This window comes from Aythya marila, assembly GCF_965140915.1.
Source record: "Aythya marila genome assembly, chromosome: 3".
Taxonomy (NCBI): Eukaryota; Metazoa; Chordata; class Aves; order Anseriformes; family Anatidae; genus Aythya; species Aythya marila.
In genome coordinates this window covers 1,467,145-1,488,433 of record NC_139044.1, presented here as the reverse complement: position 1 = coordinate 1,488,433, position 21,289 = coordinate 1,467,145, and the positions used below count along the sequence as shown (strand labels likewise).

The window sequence follows — 21,289 nt, the reverse complement described above, 5'->3', positions numbered from 1 at the left end:
AAATCAAAAAAATTTTTAAAGAATGCTGCAACCCTCCCACGCACACTAAATGAAAACAGAAGAAAAAAATCCCAAATCTTGTTCCACTCTTGGATTCATATTTGGAATTGACAATCCTTATATAATTAACATCCTACAAGTTTTTCCAGCCTTTCCCTTTTTTTGCCAGGTGAAATGGCAATTTCAAGGACCAAAACCCAACCAACCAAACCAAAAAAATTATTGTTAGTGTAGCCAACCTGCACATTATCTATATGGTAAATTTTCATATCATTTAACTCAATAACAGTTGTGATATACTGAAACCTTCAAGCTGTAAACTGCTTAAAACTCACTGCCAGAGACTCACTATGCAAGTTAGAAGGAGTACTTATGCAATGCAAGAAATTATTATTTAAACCCTAACCAAGGGATACAACAAACTTAGTTGCAATATTCTGACTAAAGATCTATTATAAATGAAGCATAAGCTGTTCTACGTGTGCTGACATTGCCAAACAAATCTCACTTCTGATAGAGTTCAGTGTCTTCCACATTGCATTGCCAAACAATATTCAGAAGAAAGAGGACAAATTGTCAGAACTGTACTGATTTCGGAAAAAAAGTGCTAACGGATATATCTGGGGATTAGGTATAATGGGCTAGACGCACCTTTCTGTGCTTTGCAGATGTATCAGGATTAATTCTTAAGAAACTGACACCTGCAGAATGTAAGCTGACTCACCTAAATGTCCAGTTGTAATCATCTGTAACGCGTTCCATAAGGTCAAACTGCGGCCCTGGGACACTGCAAATTGGACGATTCCAGTTATCACGTATTCTCATATAGAGGTTTCTGGTGTAAAAGTTCTCAAAATCTTGATAAAGTGGCACAAAATCCTGGTTTGAAAACATGCACAGGGTTATGTTGCTAGGAAAATCTCTGCTAGGGAACCCAAGTCATTCCCATTACAAAGGAAAAATTGATTCATTAGTAAACAGAGGGTTACAACAACCACATATTCCTATGTCACAATTCCAATCGACAAATATGTTTAATTACTTTGAACTACATTTTTTTTTTCTTAAACTTCACATGGTCCACAAGTTGGCCTAACTCTCCACTCCAATATTTGGAACGTTCAAAATGAATTCATGATATTTCCACTATTTCCACTTGGAGAATCTAAACGTTTCAAATTGAACATTTTGCTACGTGCAGAGCAGATTGAAAACAGAGAAATAACTCACCGTATTTCATTAAATATTGGCCATGCTAGATTAAAGTTAGTCCAAATGATCTGGGCATTATTGGTCTAGACTGGACATCCAAACAGTTAAGACAATGAGTTTGGCTGATGATTAGTTTCTATCTATGGATTTTAATTTGAAAATTAAACTAAAAGAAAGGTACAGAATCAAAATAAAGTTTTATATGAAACAGAAATATAGCCATGTTAGATATTGGATTCAATGGACTGATAAAATAACATGGCATGTAATTACATATGTAGAAGACTGGAGAATTAACTGACCATGTAGATACATTGTGGATGGTGTCAAGATTTAACTAGCATATCTGAAATCAAAATAGTGCATGAATGGCCAAAATAAGTGAATTGAAAAAAGTTATTCCAAGAGAATGCTCATATAAAGATTACACCATTGTATTTCATTTTGTAGTGCAAGCATCTTTGAGAAGCCAAATCAGAAAACATTATTTTGGGAATTTTATTTGTAAGAGGAACAGTAATACTATTTACAGTTTTACTCCATTATGCCAGGTGCTATAGTAAGTCACAGTTCAAACTGCGCAGAGGAGGTGGAGCAGCAAAAAATCTAAATGAAGTTACAATGCAATTGAACTTGCTGAGGTGCTTTGTGACTAGCAGTTTGACAAACATAAGTGAGCAATCACAAAGATGTTAGTTCTGCCTATTGCTAGAAAGGATAAGGTAGCATATGGAAAGACAGGGGTTGAAGAGATATAGCTAGATGATATAGTTAACAATAAAGGGTTTATGAGTTTTCTTTTTCTTTGAATTGACCTAAGACATTGAGATTCTATTCTGCTGACAGTGGAAAACTCAGCTGTGGATACATACATACTTTTTTATACGTACTTTTTGTTGTTCTCTCTCTTCAGCAATGTTACGTTTTTCTAGTCCCCAGGCTCTCATAAAATCCCGCAGGTAGCCAAATATTGTGCCCACTCCAAAACCCACGAAAGTAAGAACTGCAACATACATTGGTGCCTGTTCAAAGTGCTCAATAAATGTTTTTTTGTAGAGAGTTCCATTTGATACACCATTCTTCTGAAAATATAGAACAGAAACTTGGGATTAATAACTCTTCAAATGATCAAAGTTTATACCAAAACCTTAAACCTTGAAGTAAATCTTTTCCTCTAATATACAACAAAGCAGGAGAGGCATTTAGACCTCTCACCATATCAGATAATGCAATTTATACTTGGAGGAGGGGGCTTCTAACACTGCTGGTGCTACTGATCACTGCAAATATATTCAATTTTCTCTCCTCTCCACCAATGTCTTCAATTGCAGGCGTCTTCAACACCACTCCCTTGTCTATTTTGAAACACTGGAAACTTATGAAAGACTGGCAACATATTACTGTTTAATTGGACAATTATTTCAAAGGTGATTAAATGCAAACCACAATACTCTGTTCTTGCAAGACCAAACTATAAAAAGGGAAGGGCGGCATTGAAAACTCACCTACACTGGGCCTGACGCTGCTTCTGAAACGCTTGTGTAACCCGCTACAGCAGCTAACCCATAAACAGGAAATCCTGCCTAAAATAGGGCACCTTTGCCATGCTGTTCTTCAGATCTGAGGAAGTACCCAAAACAGCAATAATCCCAGCCTTCCATTTCTGTTCCAATTTCAAAAATGCCTTTAATTATACTTCCAATTACCTCTTCCATACTTCTAAAGGTATTACAAAACAGAAAAAAAAAAAGAAACAAAAGGCAATACACATGGACAAATGCACACCCTTTGTTTGCTGGAATTCGTCATGCTATTGTGACCGACTCCTAGAAACTTACAATCATGCGTGGACAAAATTAATTTGTCTTTAAAATATTCTAAAACTTTGGGAGTTCACAAGTGAAAGAAGCTCAAGTTTTCAACTGCAATCTTTTCAGACCAACCTATATTCAGAATGTTTATCAGATTGTTCTTTAAAATAGAAGTAACCCCTCATTTCCACAAAATAGGACAGCATTTCCGGTTACTTTCTAGTAACGTTCAACTTGCCAATTCAAAAAATAATTAAAAAATGTAATCCTTCTGTTAAAAAAGGACCATTTTTGAGCTTATTCTAAAGCAAAGCCTACAACCATATGAAAAAATTGCATTAATCCATTACTGCCTGTGGGATGGATGAGCCAAAATAAAAGATTATTTATGCAACACAGCAAGCTGAAATACAATAATTACATTAAGAACAACCACAAATTCACTGCACTTGCTAGACCTAGCATACTGCATTAAGTTGCCTTTATCTTCAGATGATTTTGATTTCAATTGTAGCTTACTGTCCAATCTTGGATTTACAGTGCTTTCCCAAAAGAAAAAAAAAATGCAGGATACAGGATAGAATGTAAAGATTTTGTAGAAACCCAAAAAAGGAAGAAATTCCAGGGTGATGGTGAACAGAAATTCATCTAGCCTTTGGGAAGACTTACTACCTTGTGAAGGAGAAGGAATAGAGAGCTGGTTCTCCCCATGCGAGTGTAGACCTTTGAAGCAATTCTGCATAGGCACCTCTACCTAAAGCTAATTATTCTTTTAGGCCAACCCATTTACCATGAAAAACATTCTATGAGAGTGAGTTAAATACCTGGTCCAGTCATATTTCAGGTAAGCCACAAGAGCTGTGTGTACGCTACGACACAATGCTCTATTCCATCAAGGACTAAGCTAAGCCCCATTACCATATGTTTGCCACAGGCTAAGAGCATACTTATGGTCATCTATGGCAATTCCATTGACGTTGTAGTTTGGCAAGCTGTGCCGATGTGATAATGAACCTTAGTCCAGAGGAGAGAATTAGCATGATGTTTAGCAATTTTATTAATAAACACTTTACAGTTATATGTTTTATTTGTAAAGGAGCAGAGAAGCTTTGGCTTATATCAGAGTCCTGCATTGCAAAGCTCTCTTCTGCAACAAAATGCTCTGCATTCAGCTGCTCCTGGTTTATACAGTCGGTATGGTATATATATTTAAAGATGCAACCACCATCCCCTTCTATTCTTAATACAAACAGCTAGTGGTAAATGGCACATCAACAGGAGTAAAACACTGAACACAACGTTAAATGGTGACCCAAATTTTCTAACACGTGACAGTCTATGAACAATGAAAACCAACAGTCTTCAGATAGCACAAGGTCAGTACAAGGCTGGGAAAACAAATTCAGAAAAACAGTGACATCTAAAAACTAAAGTGGGGAAAACAGAGGGCATTTCACCCATCCTTGGAGTCCCAGGGGGAAAAAAAGAAAAAAAAAAAAAGAAAAAAAGAGTACAAACACTGGAATAACATAAGTAAGTAGATTTGCTGCTTCTGGAGAGTAGATTATTGGGATGCTTTTGAGCAGCACTTCAAATCCAAGCACTGGGGTAAAGGTAGGACTGACTGATCATGATCAACAATTCCAGTCAACCTAAATGATCAGTGGATGAATACTGAATTGACATTTTGCATTATGTTACTGTTAGATTTCTATGTGTAATCATAAAGAAAGAGGTGGAATCAGAGACAGTGAATTTTAAGCACCTAGACTGCAAAGGCTGATGTAGTTGGGTTGTTACTGGCACCGGAGTCTAATACAACATATCTCTTACAAACACCTGCAGTGACTCAGAGATCACTAGTTACACACTGGGTGCTTTGCTGAATTGTACACTTACAACTATCCATAAGAACATCTGTAGGGAATAGGAGATTTCTAGCCCCCTGCCTGTACCAATCCTAGCAGATAAAACAAAGGTTCTAGAAGCAAAAATAGAGAATGATGCTTTCTTGAGTATATTCTCCTAACTTCCAACAATTTGTGGCTTGGATGTTTCATGAACCCAAGACTCTGTCATCACATTTAATTAATTGCATCATCAGGGGATAACTATGAATTTGTTCATCACTTTTGAACCTGCAACTGATGTGGATACAAACTGTGAATTTCAATAATTGATTTCATCTGTAAAAAAAATATATTTATTTATTATACAACTGATAAATTTCACTTGATAATTTACTTTCTGACCACTGCCCTCTATTCAATTTTTCTGCTTGAGAAATTATGCTACTTGTCGTTCTCTTTACTCAAATGACTTCTGCTTCTCCACTTGTCCTTTTCAAACTGAAGAACCTTAATCTATTTAAGACTAGATTAGTCTCTTTCTTCTTGCACAGGAAAAAATGAATAATCTATATTATAATGTTCAACTTTCTCTTCAGTCTGCCTAGTTCAATAATACCTTTTTGTAATGCAGGATAAGGGAATTAAAATTACATACAATACTGGAGGGCACAGTGTCAATTTACACTCCGGGAAATGATGCTTTGGCTTGTTTTCTGTTGATTTTGTCAATATCTCTGACATTCTGTCTGCCTTTTTGCAACAGTTCACAGTTCCAGAAATATCCCTAGTGATTACAGTATATCCTTCCTTAGCTGCAATAAACACCTTTTAGAGCACACTGCTATTTTTGCATGTTAGGATCATTTTCCTCTTCCAATTCATGTATTGCTTTTTAATTAGTGACACGTAATTTTTTCTACCATTTTATCAAATGTTACTATGAGAACATTGTGTTGTTATCCAGAATTAATCTTCCACTACTCTGAAAAATTCTGTACTGTCAACACCTATTGTCACCTATTTCTCCTCACCCCTTTTTTTCCCAGACTGTTAGTAAAAATTGTGAAAGCACAGCTCCAGTCCCAGGAGGAGTTCATTCCCTGCACCTACTTGGTCACATTTTTAAAATTTGTATCTTATTTATAACACTCCATTTCTGTGGTGAAAATGCCATCTTAAGCAGCAGCCCAGAGTTATTCAGCAACTTTATTTTTGGATTCCTTTACAAATTTTGAGTAAACATGCTTTGTGATATGCTAATCCACATTTTCTTGGCTTGTTTAAAAAATTCTGCCAGTATTCCAAATCACAATAGTCACTCACTAGTCTGCTACAGAGAAAGGGTACTTTCTAGGCACAAATGCAATGAATCCACCAATGCAAGTTATAAAGACACTCAAGGCAGACAGGCTATAGAAGAAATTCAAAGTAAACAGATATTTTACCGCTCTGATAGACAAATCTAGGATTTCATCAGCTTCACAGAAACCAACAGCACAATCAGGACTATAATATGCAACTTTCTTGCGCTGAGTCTGTTTAGTTTACTAGAACATGCTGCCTTTTGCTCTCTTTCAACCGAAGGTCGTACTGGCAGCTCCAGCTCATAACTCTGTGTGCAGCACACAGTTATACAGAATCCATGTCGACAGATTTGGCAGCAGCTTTAAACCACAGTTGCAAAGTGGTTTCCAGTAAGATACTCACAGCAAGAGAATTCCTGGGAAAGATTTTAATGCCATTGAAGTCAACAGGAGCGATGCCAATACAGTCAATAAAACCAGCTTTAAATGCAATACACCTTATATCCCCATATTCTGCAGTTAGCAAAATGATTTTGAAACAATTTCTATCTTTTCCATCATGAGGAATATCCTCTTAACCCCCTCAGGTTTAAAATGGAGAAATTAACACTAACAACAAATCTAACAGTGCTATTAGAATCATGTAAACTAATCTGAAAGTCTAAGCAGACTTCTGGCAACACTTTTCAAAGGAGGAGTTACAAAACATGAGATTTCCATTAGCAAAGAAAAATAAAATATATCTGTGCAATAGTGTGAATAGTACTTAAATATTTGTTTATACTACCCAGAAAGTGAGGAAAGACATTTTCATTTCATTTAGGTCATGCAGCCTCTGGGAGAGTGCTAGTCAACATGAGCCAGAATCATGTCGAAGTGGAGAGCTAGGGCTGAACAACATGGGCATAGTGTGACACTACTGAATCTGTGTGCTGACTGTGACTAATTTGCTGGCAAAGAGGTAACCACTTACACCAGCATGAGTTAGGAGTAAACCCACATGACTGGAGCTATGAGGACCCAAGAGCTCATGTTTTCACACAAGTCTGTTCTGTAGAGGCAATATACATGTACACTGTAAAGAAATCCAGAAACTGATCTGCTTTTTGAAAGCCCTCTCAAAAAAAAAAAAAAAAAAAAAAAAGTGCGCCCTACTATGGTCACTTCCAATACAGCAGTAGTAAGTACAAATAGCTATATCTTTGAAGCAAAACTACTAGGAGAATAAAGAAAAAGTCTGTCTTTTAATATAAATTCTCCACAACAAACAAAAAGTGATCCAGAAACAGGTGAAACTTTATTTTACTCTCACTCAGTTTAAGAAGAAAGTTTAATCTGTGTCTGGATCAGATGTTATCACATTGTTGCATAAAACCTATAAAAAAAAAAAAAAAAAAGGCAACACAAGCTGAGTGATCCACATAAAACTTCTGTGACAGATATGAATATGAAAGGGGTAGATGTTGAAATCTGTGAAACAAATGAAAGACACCTTTGCTCAGTACCTGCCAGATTTCAAGTACCCACTGAAATCCTGAGCAAATTGTGACAGTGCATTGCTACAGCCAAGAACTGATGGGAGCACAGACTGGTAATCACGGATGCACCATCTGGTTGCTTGCAGATGGTTTGGTTCTAAACAGACATTTCCTTTCTAACATTGGGGGTGGAGGAAAAATCTGGGGAAAGACCCTAAATGCAGGTGATTTTAGATGTCCTAGAATGTGTGAGACAGCTACATGGTGATGGCAGGCAGTACACAGGACCTTTAGAGGCTTGTACCCTCCTGGAGCAGAAGCTGAAGATGGGATAATACGGGGTCCCATTTCAGCCATAAGAAGGGTATGGTCAGCCTAAATCCCCCCCAAGAGCTTGCCACTGGATAGTCAGATTTTGAAGTGGCTGATATGCAACTCTGTCCTCTAGGGAACATTGTCATGAGAAGACTGGGTCTCAAAGAATAAAACTGTTCTATACAAGCCTGCTACAACTAGTGCTTTCTCACAGAAACACCGTCCCTCAGTATCCATTAGAGACTAGAATTCTTAATGATTGCATGAAGTCCTCAGGAAAAGAAAAGGGTTACGGAAAGGAAAATATAAGATTACAAAAATCAGAAGTTTCCTATAATGAATATAAGATCAACAGACTGAGATCACTTCACAAATCTCTGCAGTTATTGGCAATGATATCCTTTATTGCAAGTATATTGTTTCTTCTCTGTTACAACACATTGAGAGGTCTGAGCCTGTAAATCCTGAAAATACAAACCAAAAATGGCTACACAGTGAGTTCGTAGCTTACTGAGCTATACATACAAGTCTTAAATTAAAAATAATTGTGAAACTGATGTCTAGAAGGTGCTAAAATGTAGGCCACAGCCTCTTAAAATGTGACCAAGCCAGAAGAAAGTGTAATTTTCACACAGCACGAACTGTAAATAGAAACAAAACAAAAAAACACGTGTGCTATTACTCCTGTGTCTGCAGAACCCTTGTTTAGACTGGTTATTGATTTCCACTGAAATTTTGAGAAAAAAAATACACCTGGTAGTGAAGCAATTGCTAAAAACAGAGCAAAATGTCCAGGACTGTTCAGAAGACTTAGGAAATTTAAGAAACCTTCACAGTAACTTGAGAATCCATGTGCTATTGAACTTCCTAGAGGTTTAGAATCTAACAACTCAGAAAGTGAGAAGTTTGCTCCCTTATAAGCTGTACGAGCTGCTGCTTGTTCTGCTCTGTCACTTTGTGCTTTTGTGAAGCTTGGGTCCTTTCACCTTACTTTTCATACTCACCAGCGAAATCACTTTGAAACACAACCAACTAACCAACAACCACCTGTAATCTAAATCTAATGACTAACCGAGAACTTCCAGCTTCCTTGTACAAATTCATGGCAGCATAGTATGGACAAATAGCAAAAAAAGCAGATGAGAAGATGGGGTTTTCATTTCCCACACTTGCACCATTTTTTTTTTTTTTCAGTTAAGCAGAAATGGAGCTCCAAGACATCCACCTTGTAACAGATTTTACAGCACAAAATAATGGAGTCCTGCAATGACAACTACTGTTGTGAAAGACAAGATCATTCAAAACATACTGTTAAATAAAAAGCATTGTTATAAAATAAAAAAAATCCTTACTACGCAGATATTAGACTAAGTACATTGCTGTGACAAACACTTGCTCCATATTCAATTTTACAATCCCCTTTCTATCAGATATATTGCCTGTAGAAAGAACAATAACCTACATGAAGAATACATGCTACTTAACATCAGAAGAAAAATCTCATAGCATATTAATACTCAGTGTGACTTGAACCTTTTCTCAACAAAACAAATTGGAATTTCACCTTTTATGTCACTAGTGACCTTCCCTTGAACACTATCACAAAGTAGAGCTAGTATTGGGCACTATGAAGCATTTTAGAAACAGCTTCCTTGTACAGTATAAGGAATAAAAAGAGACAAAATAATACTTTTGAATGCAACATGGGAAGCTGGAAGACAGACTTCTTACTCACAAGGTTCAGGAAGGAAAAAAAATTGGCAGAAGTCCAGAGACAACAGTCATAAAAAGTCTAAGCTAGAGCAGAGATGAACTTAGAAGATGAATGTTTCATCATCTTTTATAAGTTTTATGCAGACATCCTTATTCAAGTTGCCTCTTATCCTGGTGTGTCAGGATATGTGTTTCCATCCCTGCACACATCACAGACACTGTGCATTCTGGCATCAGTGAATGGTTATTTGCAACGAAGTAAATTGTCTGTGTGCAGTTTTCCCAAAATCTATGGATATGTACATTTTCATCTGTAATGAATTTAGTCCAGTAAGCTGAATTACACATTGCAGAATGGTTGCACTATAGTATTTGTCAAAATAAAAACCACATACATCTCTGTATAGCAGAGAAATTTAGATGCATTCACACCGACTTGGGACACACAGGAAGAATTTCTTTGGAGAGCTTTCACGCCAGTAGCAAACACTGCTTTGAACTGTAGATTTCCGAAATTGCTGTATAAACAGATAAAATCCAGTACCAACTAAGACACATAAACAGTACACAGGGAAAAAAAATCACATAGTACATTCTTCTAATGACTTTACATCTGTACATTACAAGCAATAGCAAGAAACATTAAAATGAAAAAGGAGTATGTAAAAGGCCTGATATAGCTATTATTCTGCTTTCCATTGTTGCTGGAGAATTCAAAGGGGACTCAGTATAAATGGGAAGGGATGGCAAAGATGAAAGAAGGGATGGCAAAGATATAACTGGGAAGGCAAAGATGAAGTTTAATAATTTTAAATTACTAGAGACATAACAGTGAAGTTCACTAACCAGGGAGATAGTTACGCATACCAGAAGGTATTTCCTAACCTTACAGCAATTACAGAGTAGAAAGCCAGACACGTTGAATCAGACAAAAGAACGAGATGAGACGCCTAGGTTACAGGAATTCTGGCACAGTTCCTGGCGTCAAGTTGCAGCAAGTGTTTGCTATTATTTCCAAAGCTCATAGTGAACTACAAGAGTCACACTGCCTGGCCACATCAGGATCTCTTCCCTATCATTCATATCCCATGGCTTTGGCTTTAAGAATGAATGGCAGAAAACAAACAAGGGTCAAAGTAGTACTACTTGAAATGGTTTCCATTTCTGTGTGACACTAGTGGTGATCTCCTAACATATGAAATTTCTTCCAGAAATGATTTATCATTTAGGAAGTCATTCAGTGGAGTCTCTACACATTTTTGTGACTGAAAATGTAATTGAATAGAAAGATACTTGATATTATCTAACCAGACTCTTAGTGATTTTGCCCAGTGCAGGCTCTATTATAAAATCTATATGAAGCAATCCACCAGCTCAGCTTCCCACGTACAGACTTTGCAAAGAACACCAGAAAGTGTTTTAACTAACATCAGATTGTTCTCTCCACAAAATTCCCTTGTGAGGAAAACATTACAGGTGAACAGACAGATGCTGCGCAGTAACTTGCATGACTGGATCAGCGTTGGATCCTAGTGCTTTCCCATTATAAACTACAGTGGCTTCAAACAGGACCAGGATTCTGTACAGGAGACAAAAGGAAACAGCTTAATAATGAGACTCATTTCCTATCAGGATGGACGTGTCCCTGGACTTCCCATGCTAAATACATGACAAGATTCAGTCTTAATGTGTTAATGCTTCAGAAAGCCTCAGGCCACCCTTCGCTCCCAAGATGACAGCACCAGTTTTGATGAAGACTTTTGGAAGGCACTGAACACTGGGTCCTTTGTGAAAGTATCATGAACAGAATTTACAGCATTCACATTTCCTACCTCAGAGTTGTGTATCATTAGAATAATTTGTACGTTATTCCACTTATTTTGAGTGTAATGCACAAGTTAAGTGGAAAACGTGCTCTGCAAGACATTCCTGTTATTGCAATGAGTTATCTATCATATCTCAGAAAAGTGAAGACAGAAAATCATTGCCAATTTTCTTAATGAAATCAGACAAATTTTACTATTTATTCTATATCCTCCAAGGTAATTAATTTCTTTTGTAACGGTATTTAAATATGAATCTCCTAGCATACCACTGACAAAGAAAGAGATGAAATACCAGAATCAAAAAGTTACAGATTTAATGATGGGGAAAAACAATTTTTCTCAAGAACAAAAAGAGGCAACCAGGACGTGCTGCTAACTTCTCATGTAGGGTAATTAAAAGCTCAGTAGGAAAACAAAGCAAAACTGGTAAAAGAAAAAAGAAAAAGAAAAAAGTTCAAAAAAGCCTTTTCATTTTTATAATAAAGAACAGAACTTTAGGATAGAAGAATTTGAGGAAGATGAGAGACAACCATTACTAAAGGTGGCTATAGTCTCACATTATATCACGAAGTGACAAAAGTTGAGAAAATGAATATCTTGACACCTTAAAACACAAGAGAAACTGTCTTAAGCAAGATGAAAGGAATTCATTTAAACAATAGTTAGGCAACTTGGCAGTAGAGCTCATGGCATAATTAAACTGGGATGGATCATACCAAAGCCAGCATCAGAACTGGCATACCTGATCGCATCAGTGTACCATCTACTATAACAACATGACATGAGGATAGATAGGTTGCAGTCCAAGTTATGTTGCAAGAAGCCCAGAAGAAGTTTACAGAGTAACCTGGATCCACCAACTAGTGAGATTTTGTTGAAGGTCTGACATTTTCTTTCAAAACTCCTATTTTGTTTTTAAAATAATACTAATACCAACCATAAAAATTTTTCAACTTGCTATATTTCACATGGATATTTAAGTCTTATAGGAATGGGTTCCACCATTTCAATTATGCAAGTTAAAGCCTGTTTACTCCTTTACATACTTTAAATATACTTCCTAAATTAAATTGTTCCAAATTACTCATTACACTTTTTTTTTTTTTCCCCCCACACATCCTATGATAGCCTCTTGATTTCTTTGCAAGAGAAGTGACTAGAATTAACTGAGCACCACAATCTGGCCTAAAGTGTCATGATTAAACAATCTGGCTTGTGCTATTGTGAAGGCACCCACACGTACTTTTTTTCTTCTTCTTCTTCCCTGATCAGGGCTGCCCAGATGCAACATGTATAGAAAACTGGCTAATTTTTATTAGTCTATAAATACTTGAATAAATTGTGAACAACACCAAAGGTGGATTACAGTTGAAATTCATTGCTAAGGAACTCAAATCAGTACATATTTGGGAAAAAAAAATCTGAACAAGATGGTATATAATACCAGTCCCAATGTAATTGATTCTTAGAGGCTGCAAGGCTAAGCATCAAGCATTGCTGTAAAATATCTGGGAGGAAGAATGATCTAGAAAACAATCAAACACTTGAGTACCACTGCATAAAAAAATAGATTGAATTGTAAGCAATACAGAAAAAGCAATATAATTATAGAAAGCTTACACAAGCTCTTCATATGTTGCTTTCAAGACTACAGCAAGAAATCCCATCAGAAACAGAATTCATGACTAATTAAGATGAGTGTGATACGGAACAACTCAGTACTACAAAAATGGAAATAAACATTTCTGTAGACTGTGGAGAATATTCTGTAGAATAAAATGTGTATTTCAGAGAAATGTCAACCTCTTAACTGGAGGTAGATTCCTTTTTTTTTTTTTTTTTTTTTTTTTTTTTGAATGAGAGACAGAACTACAGAAAAAACTGTGAAGTTTACATTAGCACCGACTATATTTAAATCCCGCAGTTCATAACACAAGAGTAGTGAGAAGAAACATACCATAACAAATTCTACACTTGCAGCTTCTTATAAGGTACAAATACATTGGTTACATGCTGAAAAGCTGAGTGAGACAGCTAAATATGAGAAAGTAAGCAATTAAACTATCTTAATAGAGGTACCTGAGCAATAAATGATATAAGATTATCACAATACTGCAAAAAGTCCAGGTGAGAAATTTGACATGATTCTGCAGAATCTTTACATCCATTTAAAACACAAATACAGTCTGATATTTCTTTTACACTCGTGCCCAATTGCAGAAAAGCTGTGTATTTTCACAAATTACAATGAATTGCTTTCTTCGGATATTTTTTTCTTTCTAAAAAACAGCAGAAACAGTAACACCCTTCTCTATTTTGATTTATTTTTTAAATATTAAGAAAAGGTGATTTCAATCTGCTATGATTGAGCGATCTCCACCTCTATACTTGTGAGGAACTCACAGGACTCCTCCAAGATCCCAGAGGTGGTACAATAAGTCCTCCAAGAGGCACTCTATTCCCACTAATTTCAATTTCTTCCTGGTATAATTGGAAAAGATGATCCATTCCTTGACGACTGCTTAATGCCTATTTAATTGTAATGACATTCATTAACCATTATTAAATTGGCTAACTCAATCTTAGAGCTCACAGTCAAATGTATTCTACTTCAATTACTTTAAGATTAATAAAAAATAATCTAGAAATAAATTGTACATGGTTATTTTCAGTACATCATGCAATAAAATTATTTTTATAAGCTGTTCCAGTAATTATGAAACACTGAAGATCAGAATGGCTTGCATTCTCTCATCTGAACCTTCCTCCTCTACATTTGCAGAAATTATACTTAAATAAATGCTCTCCTCAGGTTTTATAGAAGTCTAGGTATATACAACAAGGAAAGTCCTCATCCCAACATGTGGTACTAATTTTCATTAGTAGATACACATCTAGCCAGAGGCAAACATCTGGGAGTTGTGGTTCTTGGCTGAAGACAGAAGAAGTAAGAAAAAGAACACCAGGAATTCAAAAGACAGAAGTCAGGTGTAAGCACACTGAAAGAAAGGAGTGACAGAAGCATGTTTTGCTTGGTTCAAAGGAAAGTGTCTTTTCAAATGCATGACAAGCAGCAAAAACTCATCTGAATTAAGCTTTTCAATGTGAAAAATTTTAAACTTTTCAAAGAAAACAATGGGTTATGTTATCATGTTGCCCCTCTGTTTGCAAGTACCCCCCTAAGAGTTTTTGAGTTAGACCAATTTCAACCTGACAGAAGAATTGAGGTCTTCCAAGACATGAACTTTTCTGAAAGCTTCAGGAAAATCTGACCTTGATAATTTAAACTGGTCCAAACCGACAGACAGAAGGAAAGACAGTAATAACTCATCTCTTTGAAGGTTCTTGGAGTAAATTACACATAGACATGTAACGACCCACCAGTCAGCACCTGCATAGAATATGCCAAGCCTTGATAAGTGCTTTCTCTTGCCTATCTGGAAAGTAAGAGACATGGTAGTCAAATTGCAATTTTCTGGAGTAGAAGTTTCTGTACACACAAGATGAGTAGTTCTATCACTCATGGGAAAACAAAACAAAACAAACAAACAAAAAAAACAAACACAAAAAACAGTTGTGGACACTTCACAAGCCTCTCTCTCTCTTACCTCTAAGATTATTTCTTCTTCCTCTGTTGCGGTGAGGCAAATTAAAAAATAATACTGAAAACATTACTTGGAAGTAGTTTAAGTAGACATTAGGGCATCTTAACTCAAAGTTTTCATTTATACTGATCATAAGCTCATAAAATGGTAGAAATCAAGGGACTTGGGAAAAGCAGGAAATGGAACAGCAGAATAACAGATTTCAAGAAAGCACAACTGTACTTGGAAATAGCATGCAACTCCATAGGAAGGGATATTAAAATGAGTTGTTAAAAACAGCCATCCTTCAAGAGAACAATGTTAAGGGCAAAAGGACAAAGCACTCTAATGTTACAAAGCACTATACAGATCTCTGCTGAAGTCCTCCATCCAGCTTTGGGCAATACAGAACAGAGATTTGAACTAACTGTAGAGATCTGGGAAGAGAAAGATAAAGACTGGAAATAAAGTTCTGAGAAACGAATGAAAGAATTTGAACTGTTTACTCTAAAGGGAAGAGAAAGCCCTGAGGACTGGTGGTTTGAGAGTCTTAAAACATGTAACAGGTAACTGCAAGAGGAAGGGAATGAATTATGTTCTGGACAAGATACAGCATTGTAAAATGACGGTCAAGGTGGCTTAGATCAGACATGAGAAAAAACTTTCTACTGAAAAAATCAATCAAACATTAAGTTAGATCATGTTAATTTCATCATTTAGATTTACCTTATGTTCAAAAACCTCACTGTGACGTGGAATGTGGAACAGAAAAGAATGAACACTCAGAAAATAGCCAATATATTTTCCAAAGAGTCAAATGCAAGTAGACAGAGATAACCTTCAAGCCATGGATGCTAGAAGAAGGAAGCGAATATATAGTTTTTGTTTAAAACAAAAATAAATTAAAATGACCCTGGCTCTTGGCAACTCTGTATTTGGAAAATTTAAATGTGTTCAGTACACTTTACGGATCAGCGAACAAAGTTATACCTAATAAAGACTGTACAGATTTATTTTGTGGGCACAGAAAACCTGTTACTCCTACCTCAAGAACACTTTCACATAAAAAAAAAAAGTTGCTTAAAGGTGTACATGATAAGTAAAAACATCGGTCAAAGTAAAACTTAACACAGAAGATAAATCTTTCCATGAACATGATTTGGGAAATGATAGAAGCTGAACATGACCTGCAGAAATCTAAGACTTTAACAAAAGCTACTATGCTTTGATGTAGCATTCCAAACCATCTTCCTGCATCCTGTATCTAAAGTCAGTGTCTCTTTTCCCCTTAGCTTAACTTAGATTTCCAAAATGTCCCCTTAAAATTAACACCAACGCTGGAACTCATAAGGAGATAAAATCAGCTACAAGCAGAGTAACTCCTTCATTCTGACTATGTCATATAATCAAGTAAATCACTATTCAAAGAGATGTAAGATTTTGCATAAATTGGTTTTAAATCCTATAAAAGACACATTTTCAGAAGATATGTTTCATATTGTCAAGATCTTTAACAAAATTTGTACTGTAGTAAAAAACAAAATTTATACTGCAAACAAAAATTGCAAACCTGAATATAAGATTAAGGCCATACCCTCCTGTAGTGGCTGCAACTAATGTATTCGTGCAATGTGGCAGATAAACCAATGATAAATAAGATGGTGTTCCAGCTGTAGTAGAGAGAGGTGTCCCATTTGTTCTGGCTTTAGCTCATCCAGTAACTCCTGTGTCAGGGTGAAGTTTATACTTACATCCTACCATCTAACAGAGAAAAATATCATTTACTTCTGATTAATGTCCATGTGTGCAAAGTAGCACGATCTCAATATCATGTCCCAAGACACAGAATTAATAAAGCTCAGTTACAGTGGGGAATAAAATACTTATCTGAGGTCTCACACATAACCTCCTCACAAAAACTAAGGAGATGCTCTTCTAAGTATTTAGATGCGTGAGACACAATGCTTTATAGTGAGTTCTGAAACAACACTAACATACGCTGGTAACTGCTTCTGCTTTTATATTGCTTCTTATTCCATGGGGTAAAAAAGTTCTGTATCCGCCCCCCCCCCCCCCCCCCCTTCTCACTCAGGAAATTAATTGTCCTAAGCTGAATTAAGAATTTTTATGTGCCTGACATCTCACTTATGGACAAATGGAATAACTTCAATCTGTGTAAAAGATCAATAGGTACAAAATCAAGGATGAAAACAGCGACATGGTGAATAACCATCACAATTCAAGAATATAGCCCCGCTTCTGGAGAACAATTCATACCAGGTAGTATGGTTGTCTTTTTTTTTTTTCTTTTTTTTTTTTCCCCTCCCATGGATCAAAGCTACTCTCTTAAAGCACACCAATTTCTGGAAGATAACACATGCAATAAAACACAATTTGCAGTACTTATATGTTGTGTGTTCCCCCCCTCCACTCCCCTTTCTGCTCAGTTGGAGGAAGGTTGAAGCTCTAAGAACAAAACTCTGGTAGAACTGCCCAACAGCAAGGACTTACAAGGCAGAATCTAGGGTCTAACAGTGGGGAAATATGACTAGGGAACTCACCTTTTATTGAGCTCTAAAGAAGGCAAAGCTCAGTACTCACAAAACAGCTAGAGGCAGGAGCACAAAATGCTAGAGAAACTTCTAAAAAGGACAAATCTTTCCTCCAGAAAAACAGAACTTCCAGCTGCAAAGGCTGTGTAAGTAGCCTGAGTTACCTTTTCATATAATTGCTTGAATTATGGGAGAACATGATGTTTCCAATGATGTTTCATATTCCTCACTTTAACCAGCAGTGCTCCGCATTGGCAGGAGATCATCTGTACTGTCTTCTGAGCAAGCCTGCCAACCTCTTCCTGGCACAGAGCTTTATGTAAGCTAGATGTTGCACCTTGCTTCAGTGAGAGGTGGTGGCTTTGTAATCAGGTTTAGCTCAGTTATATGCAGTTGTAAGTGAAGATATACAGGAAGGTACAGAAAATAAAAATATAGTTATGCTTCAGGTTCAAATTATTACATTTGTCTTGACTGAATGAAAATATCCAATCTTTAAAGTACCCAGATTATTTGCATTAGAACAGAACACAAACTTGGAAAGGGTAAATTCATGCAAAGAATGGAAAATATTTGACACGAACATTCTGACAGTGCCAGGAGACAGGATCACAGACCACAGAATTTCCAAAGATTTTTATTTTCAGTAGGAGTCATTCCAAAAATCTGGCCACTTAGTTTGCAAAGCAAAACTGAATTATTTTGAAATTCCATCCATGTCCCTCAGTCTCTGTAGTGCACAAGAGCTAAGCATTGCTGACTTTTTCCAGTGTTGCACACCTCAGTCAAGGAACATGGAAGGTTTGCTTTTCTACACAAAAACCTGCAACTCTATCCTCATCTCCTATGATCCATCCCTGTTTCCCCCACCATCCCCTCTCTGTGCAGCCCTCAAATCTGTTTTTAGTCTTTTAAGAGACATCCTGCAGAGGTGAACACATTTGCTCTGGAATACTATGGCTCAACTTTGGATTTGGAAATAAAATTGTAAAATGTAAGTATACTCTTGAAGAATTTATACAAAAGAAGATTATGGTATGCTTACTAACCCAGACAAAGAGAACTGAACAAAGGTGTTGCAAACAGTTACAAAAAGGTCATCCTAGAACTCTCCTAATGGGAATATGGTAAAAAGCTGGCTGTGGCAGCCACAGTAAGCAAGACTGCTTTTGTTATAACTGATGCTCAGATAAAAATATTCAGTCAACACTGAAGTTTTTCCTTTCAGAGAACTACACATTAGTAATATGATGGCTGTCAAATGATTTATGTTTTGGTAGCCATCCCCATGAATCCTACTCAGTAATGGTACTTCTTTGCTATTTTGCAAAAAGGAGTGAAAAAGAATCACCTCCTCCTTTTAAGACTGCAGCTGCTCACTGACCTACATCTTCCTGTCATTGCACCATTCCTTCCCCTCGGTTCCTTGCCTTCATCCTGGCTGAGATCACCTGCCACAGGCTCAACCCATACACCTTTCACCTCCTCCTGGCTTTCCCTCTCTAGCCTCTGGCTACGCCGGCACCCCAGGAGCTCGGCACACCCCTGACCTAGTTCTCACAGTGCATTTTGCTGCCTCGGGCAGCTCCACCTCACTCCATCGGAGCACTACCACACTGCTGAACAGAGCTCGCTCCTCAGGACAACCGAACAAGCCAGACTCTCCAGTTCAACCAGTGCTTTATCTCACCCCCCAATTTCCACCCTGCATGGCAACTTGTCACCTGTCCCTTGCATTGACTAATACAGATTTTACTGAACTTGACTCGAAAGCGAGAAGAAGTTACAGAAGTTCATGCTTTATCCTCGTGTGATTCCTTGTCCATAATACTGCTTTGTGAATACTTAGAAGTTGTACCAAGTAGGTATGTCTTTCTCCCAAGCACGTTTTTCTCATAACAGATGTGAAAGTGGGACCTAAAGCAACTCATTATAATTCTAACCTGCCTGGTTTATGACATGCAAAGCTTTATATGTAGCTGATCAGTAATCTGAATATGTGAACTGACCAATGTTAAATAAATTAGATATCCTGCAGCTCAATAATGAATTTTCCTATTCCAGAAGTGACCAGTATGTAAAAACTACTTCTGTCAGCTTTAGGGATATCCTTCTCCTTCAATGTCTTGTCATTTGATTATTTTTTTATTTTATTTTATTTTTTTAAATGAGAGAGATTTAACTATATTTTCAAAATACAGAATATTTCTAAGCTCTGGCAGTGTTCTTACCCATTCAGTTGTTTAAATAATGTTGTTTATGAGCTCTGCTACATCCTACATGCTGAATGATATGGCCCCAAAATCACTAATTCTTGTTCTAATTTGCAATGACCTACCAGAATGTGTAAATGGACAAAACATGGGTGTGATTGCTTGTTTTAACCATGGCTGAATGGATCTAAGAGAGAAACAAGAAGCTAGCAGTTCTATCAAGGTAAGAAAAAAGCCTTGTCCAATAGTATAGAAAGTATTACTGGCTTATGTGCTTCTACTACAAGTTTCAGGAAATTGTGCCAGAAGATTTATCATCAGAGTTGTAACTCTGGCTATCACCATCATCATCTGATACGTAAATGTTTCCTATTCCAAGAAAGTATGGTTGGCAAATACAGTTGCCAAAACATGATACGTGCCCATCTGCCATACCTTTGTGGAAACGTTGCATTGCAAACCCTGAGTGAGTCTTGAGGAAAATGAATATAATTTTTTTTTTCATTCAAATGGAAAAAAAGGACACGTAGCACAGCCACAAATGCAACAGTGACTAAATGCAGTCTGGAAATGCTAGCCATAAGTCAGGATGATGCAAAAGCTGGAGGAAGGGGGAATAGGAGTAAGTGGCAAACAGCAAAGTCCGCAGACAAATTACTGTCAGTCAGCCATTGATTATTTACTGAGAAGTGTCACAGTGCTGAGATATTTTGATTGCCATGCCAACAAATCATCACCCAAAACAAGAAGAAAACTAAGGAACACTTAATACCTATTCTGACAGTCTTCCAAACTTTGTTTCTAAGGAGAAGCCTTTCTTGCATCTGGTTAAAAGCTCTCTGACAGACTTTCCACCCTATCAAGTTATTGTGTGAGTAGCTCAGAAAAATCTTCTAATTATGATCCCCTAAATCTCAGGAAAGTAGTTAAAGCTCTCCAAAATGCCTAACTACCGAACTTCTGACCAAGCTTACAAAAACTACCTGTCACAGGGTGAGAGTTTTGTTTCCATTGCATTTCTGTCTTTATGCTGATGTCTCAAAATACATCTTCACTAGAGAATGCTGTTGCTGAGTAGGTGCAATATGTGATCAGCAGGAGGTAAACTGAAATCATACAGCCTTTGTGAATTGGGGAAGCGCCAGTTAGATGACAATGATGACTTCGAACATGCTTACCTTTGGACCCAGTCTCTAAAGATGAAGAACTAATGGATGACTGAATGAGAATTGAATTACTGCAAATCAGTAACTGTGATTTAGTACATTTAATTTAAACTCAAGTTCCACCTGTAGATAGACTGGCAGAGGAGAAGTGTCCTGTGAGAAATGAGACCAAAGTCCATTTTCCTATCCTGGCTTAACTGCAGCAACTAGAGAAGGAGATAGCTCAACTACATTACACAGTATGGATGATAGGCTACTGATATTT

General features: G+C 36.9%; 1 protein-coding gene across 1 annotated transcript in view; it reads right to left on the bottom strand.

Annotated features, from left to right (window-relative positions):
* The window catches only part of SPTLC3 (serine palmitoyltransferase long chain base subunit 3), an 87,858-nt gene that overhangs the window by 51,832 nt on the left and 14,737 nt on the right, over positions 1–21,289 (bottom strand). The window contains exons 3-4 of the mRNA XM_082758063.1: positions 2,103–2,294; positions 725–879 (exon numbers count right to left, since the gene is read on the bottom strand). Coding sequence (XP_082614189.1) covers positions 725–879; positions 2,103–2,294 — 347 coding nt within the window. The remainder of the gene's footprint in view (positions 1–724; positions 880–2,102; positions 2,295–21,289) is intronic.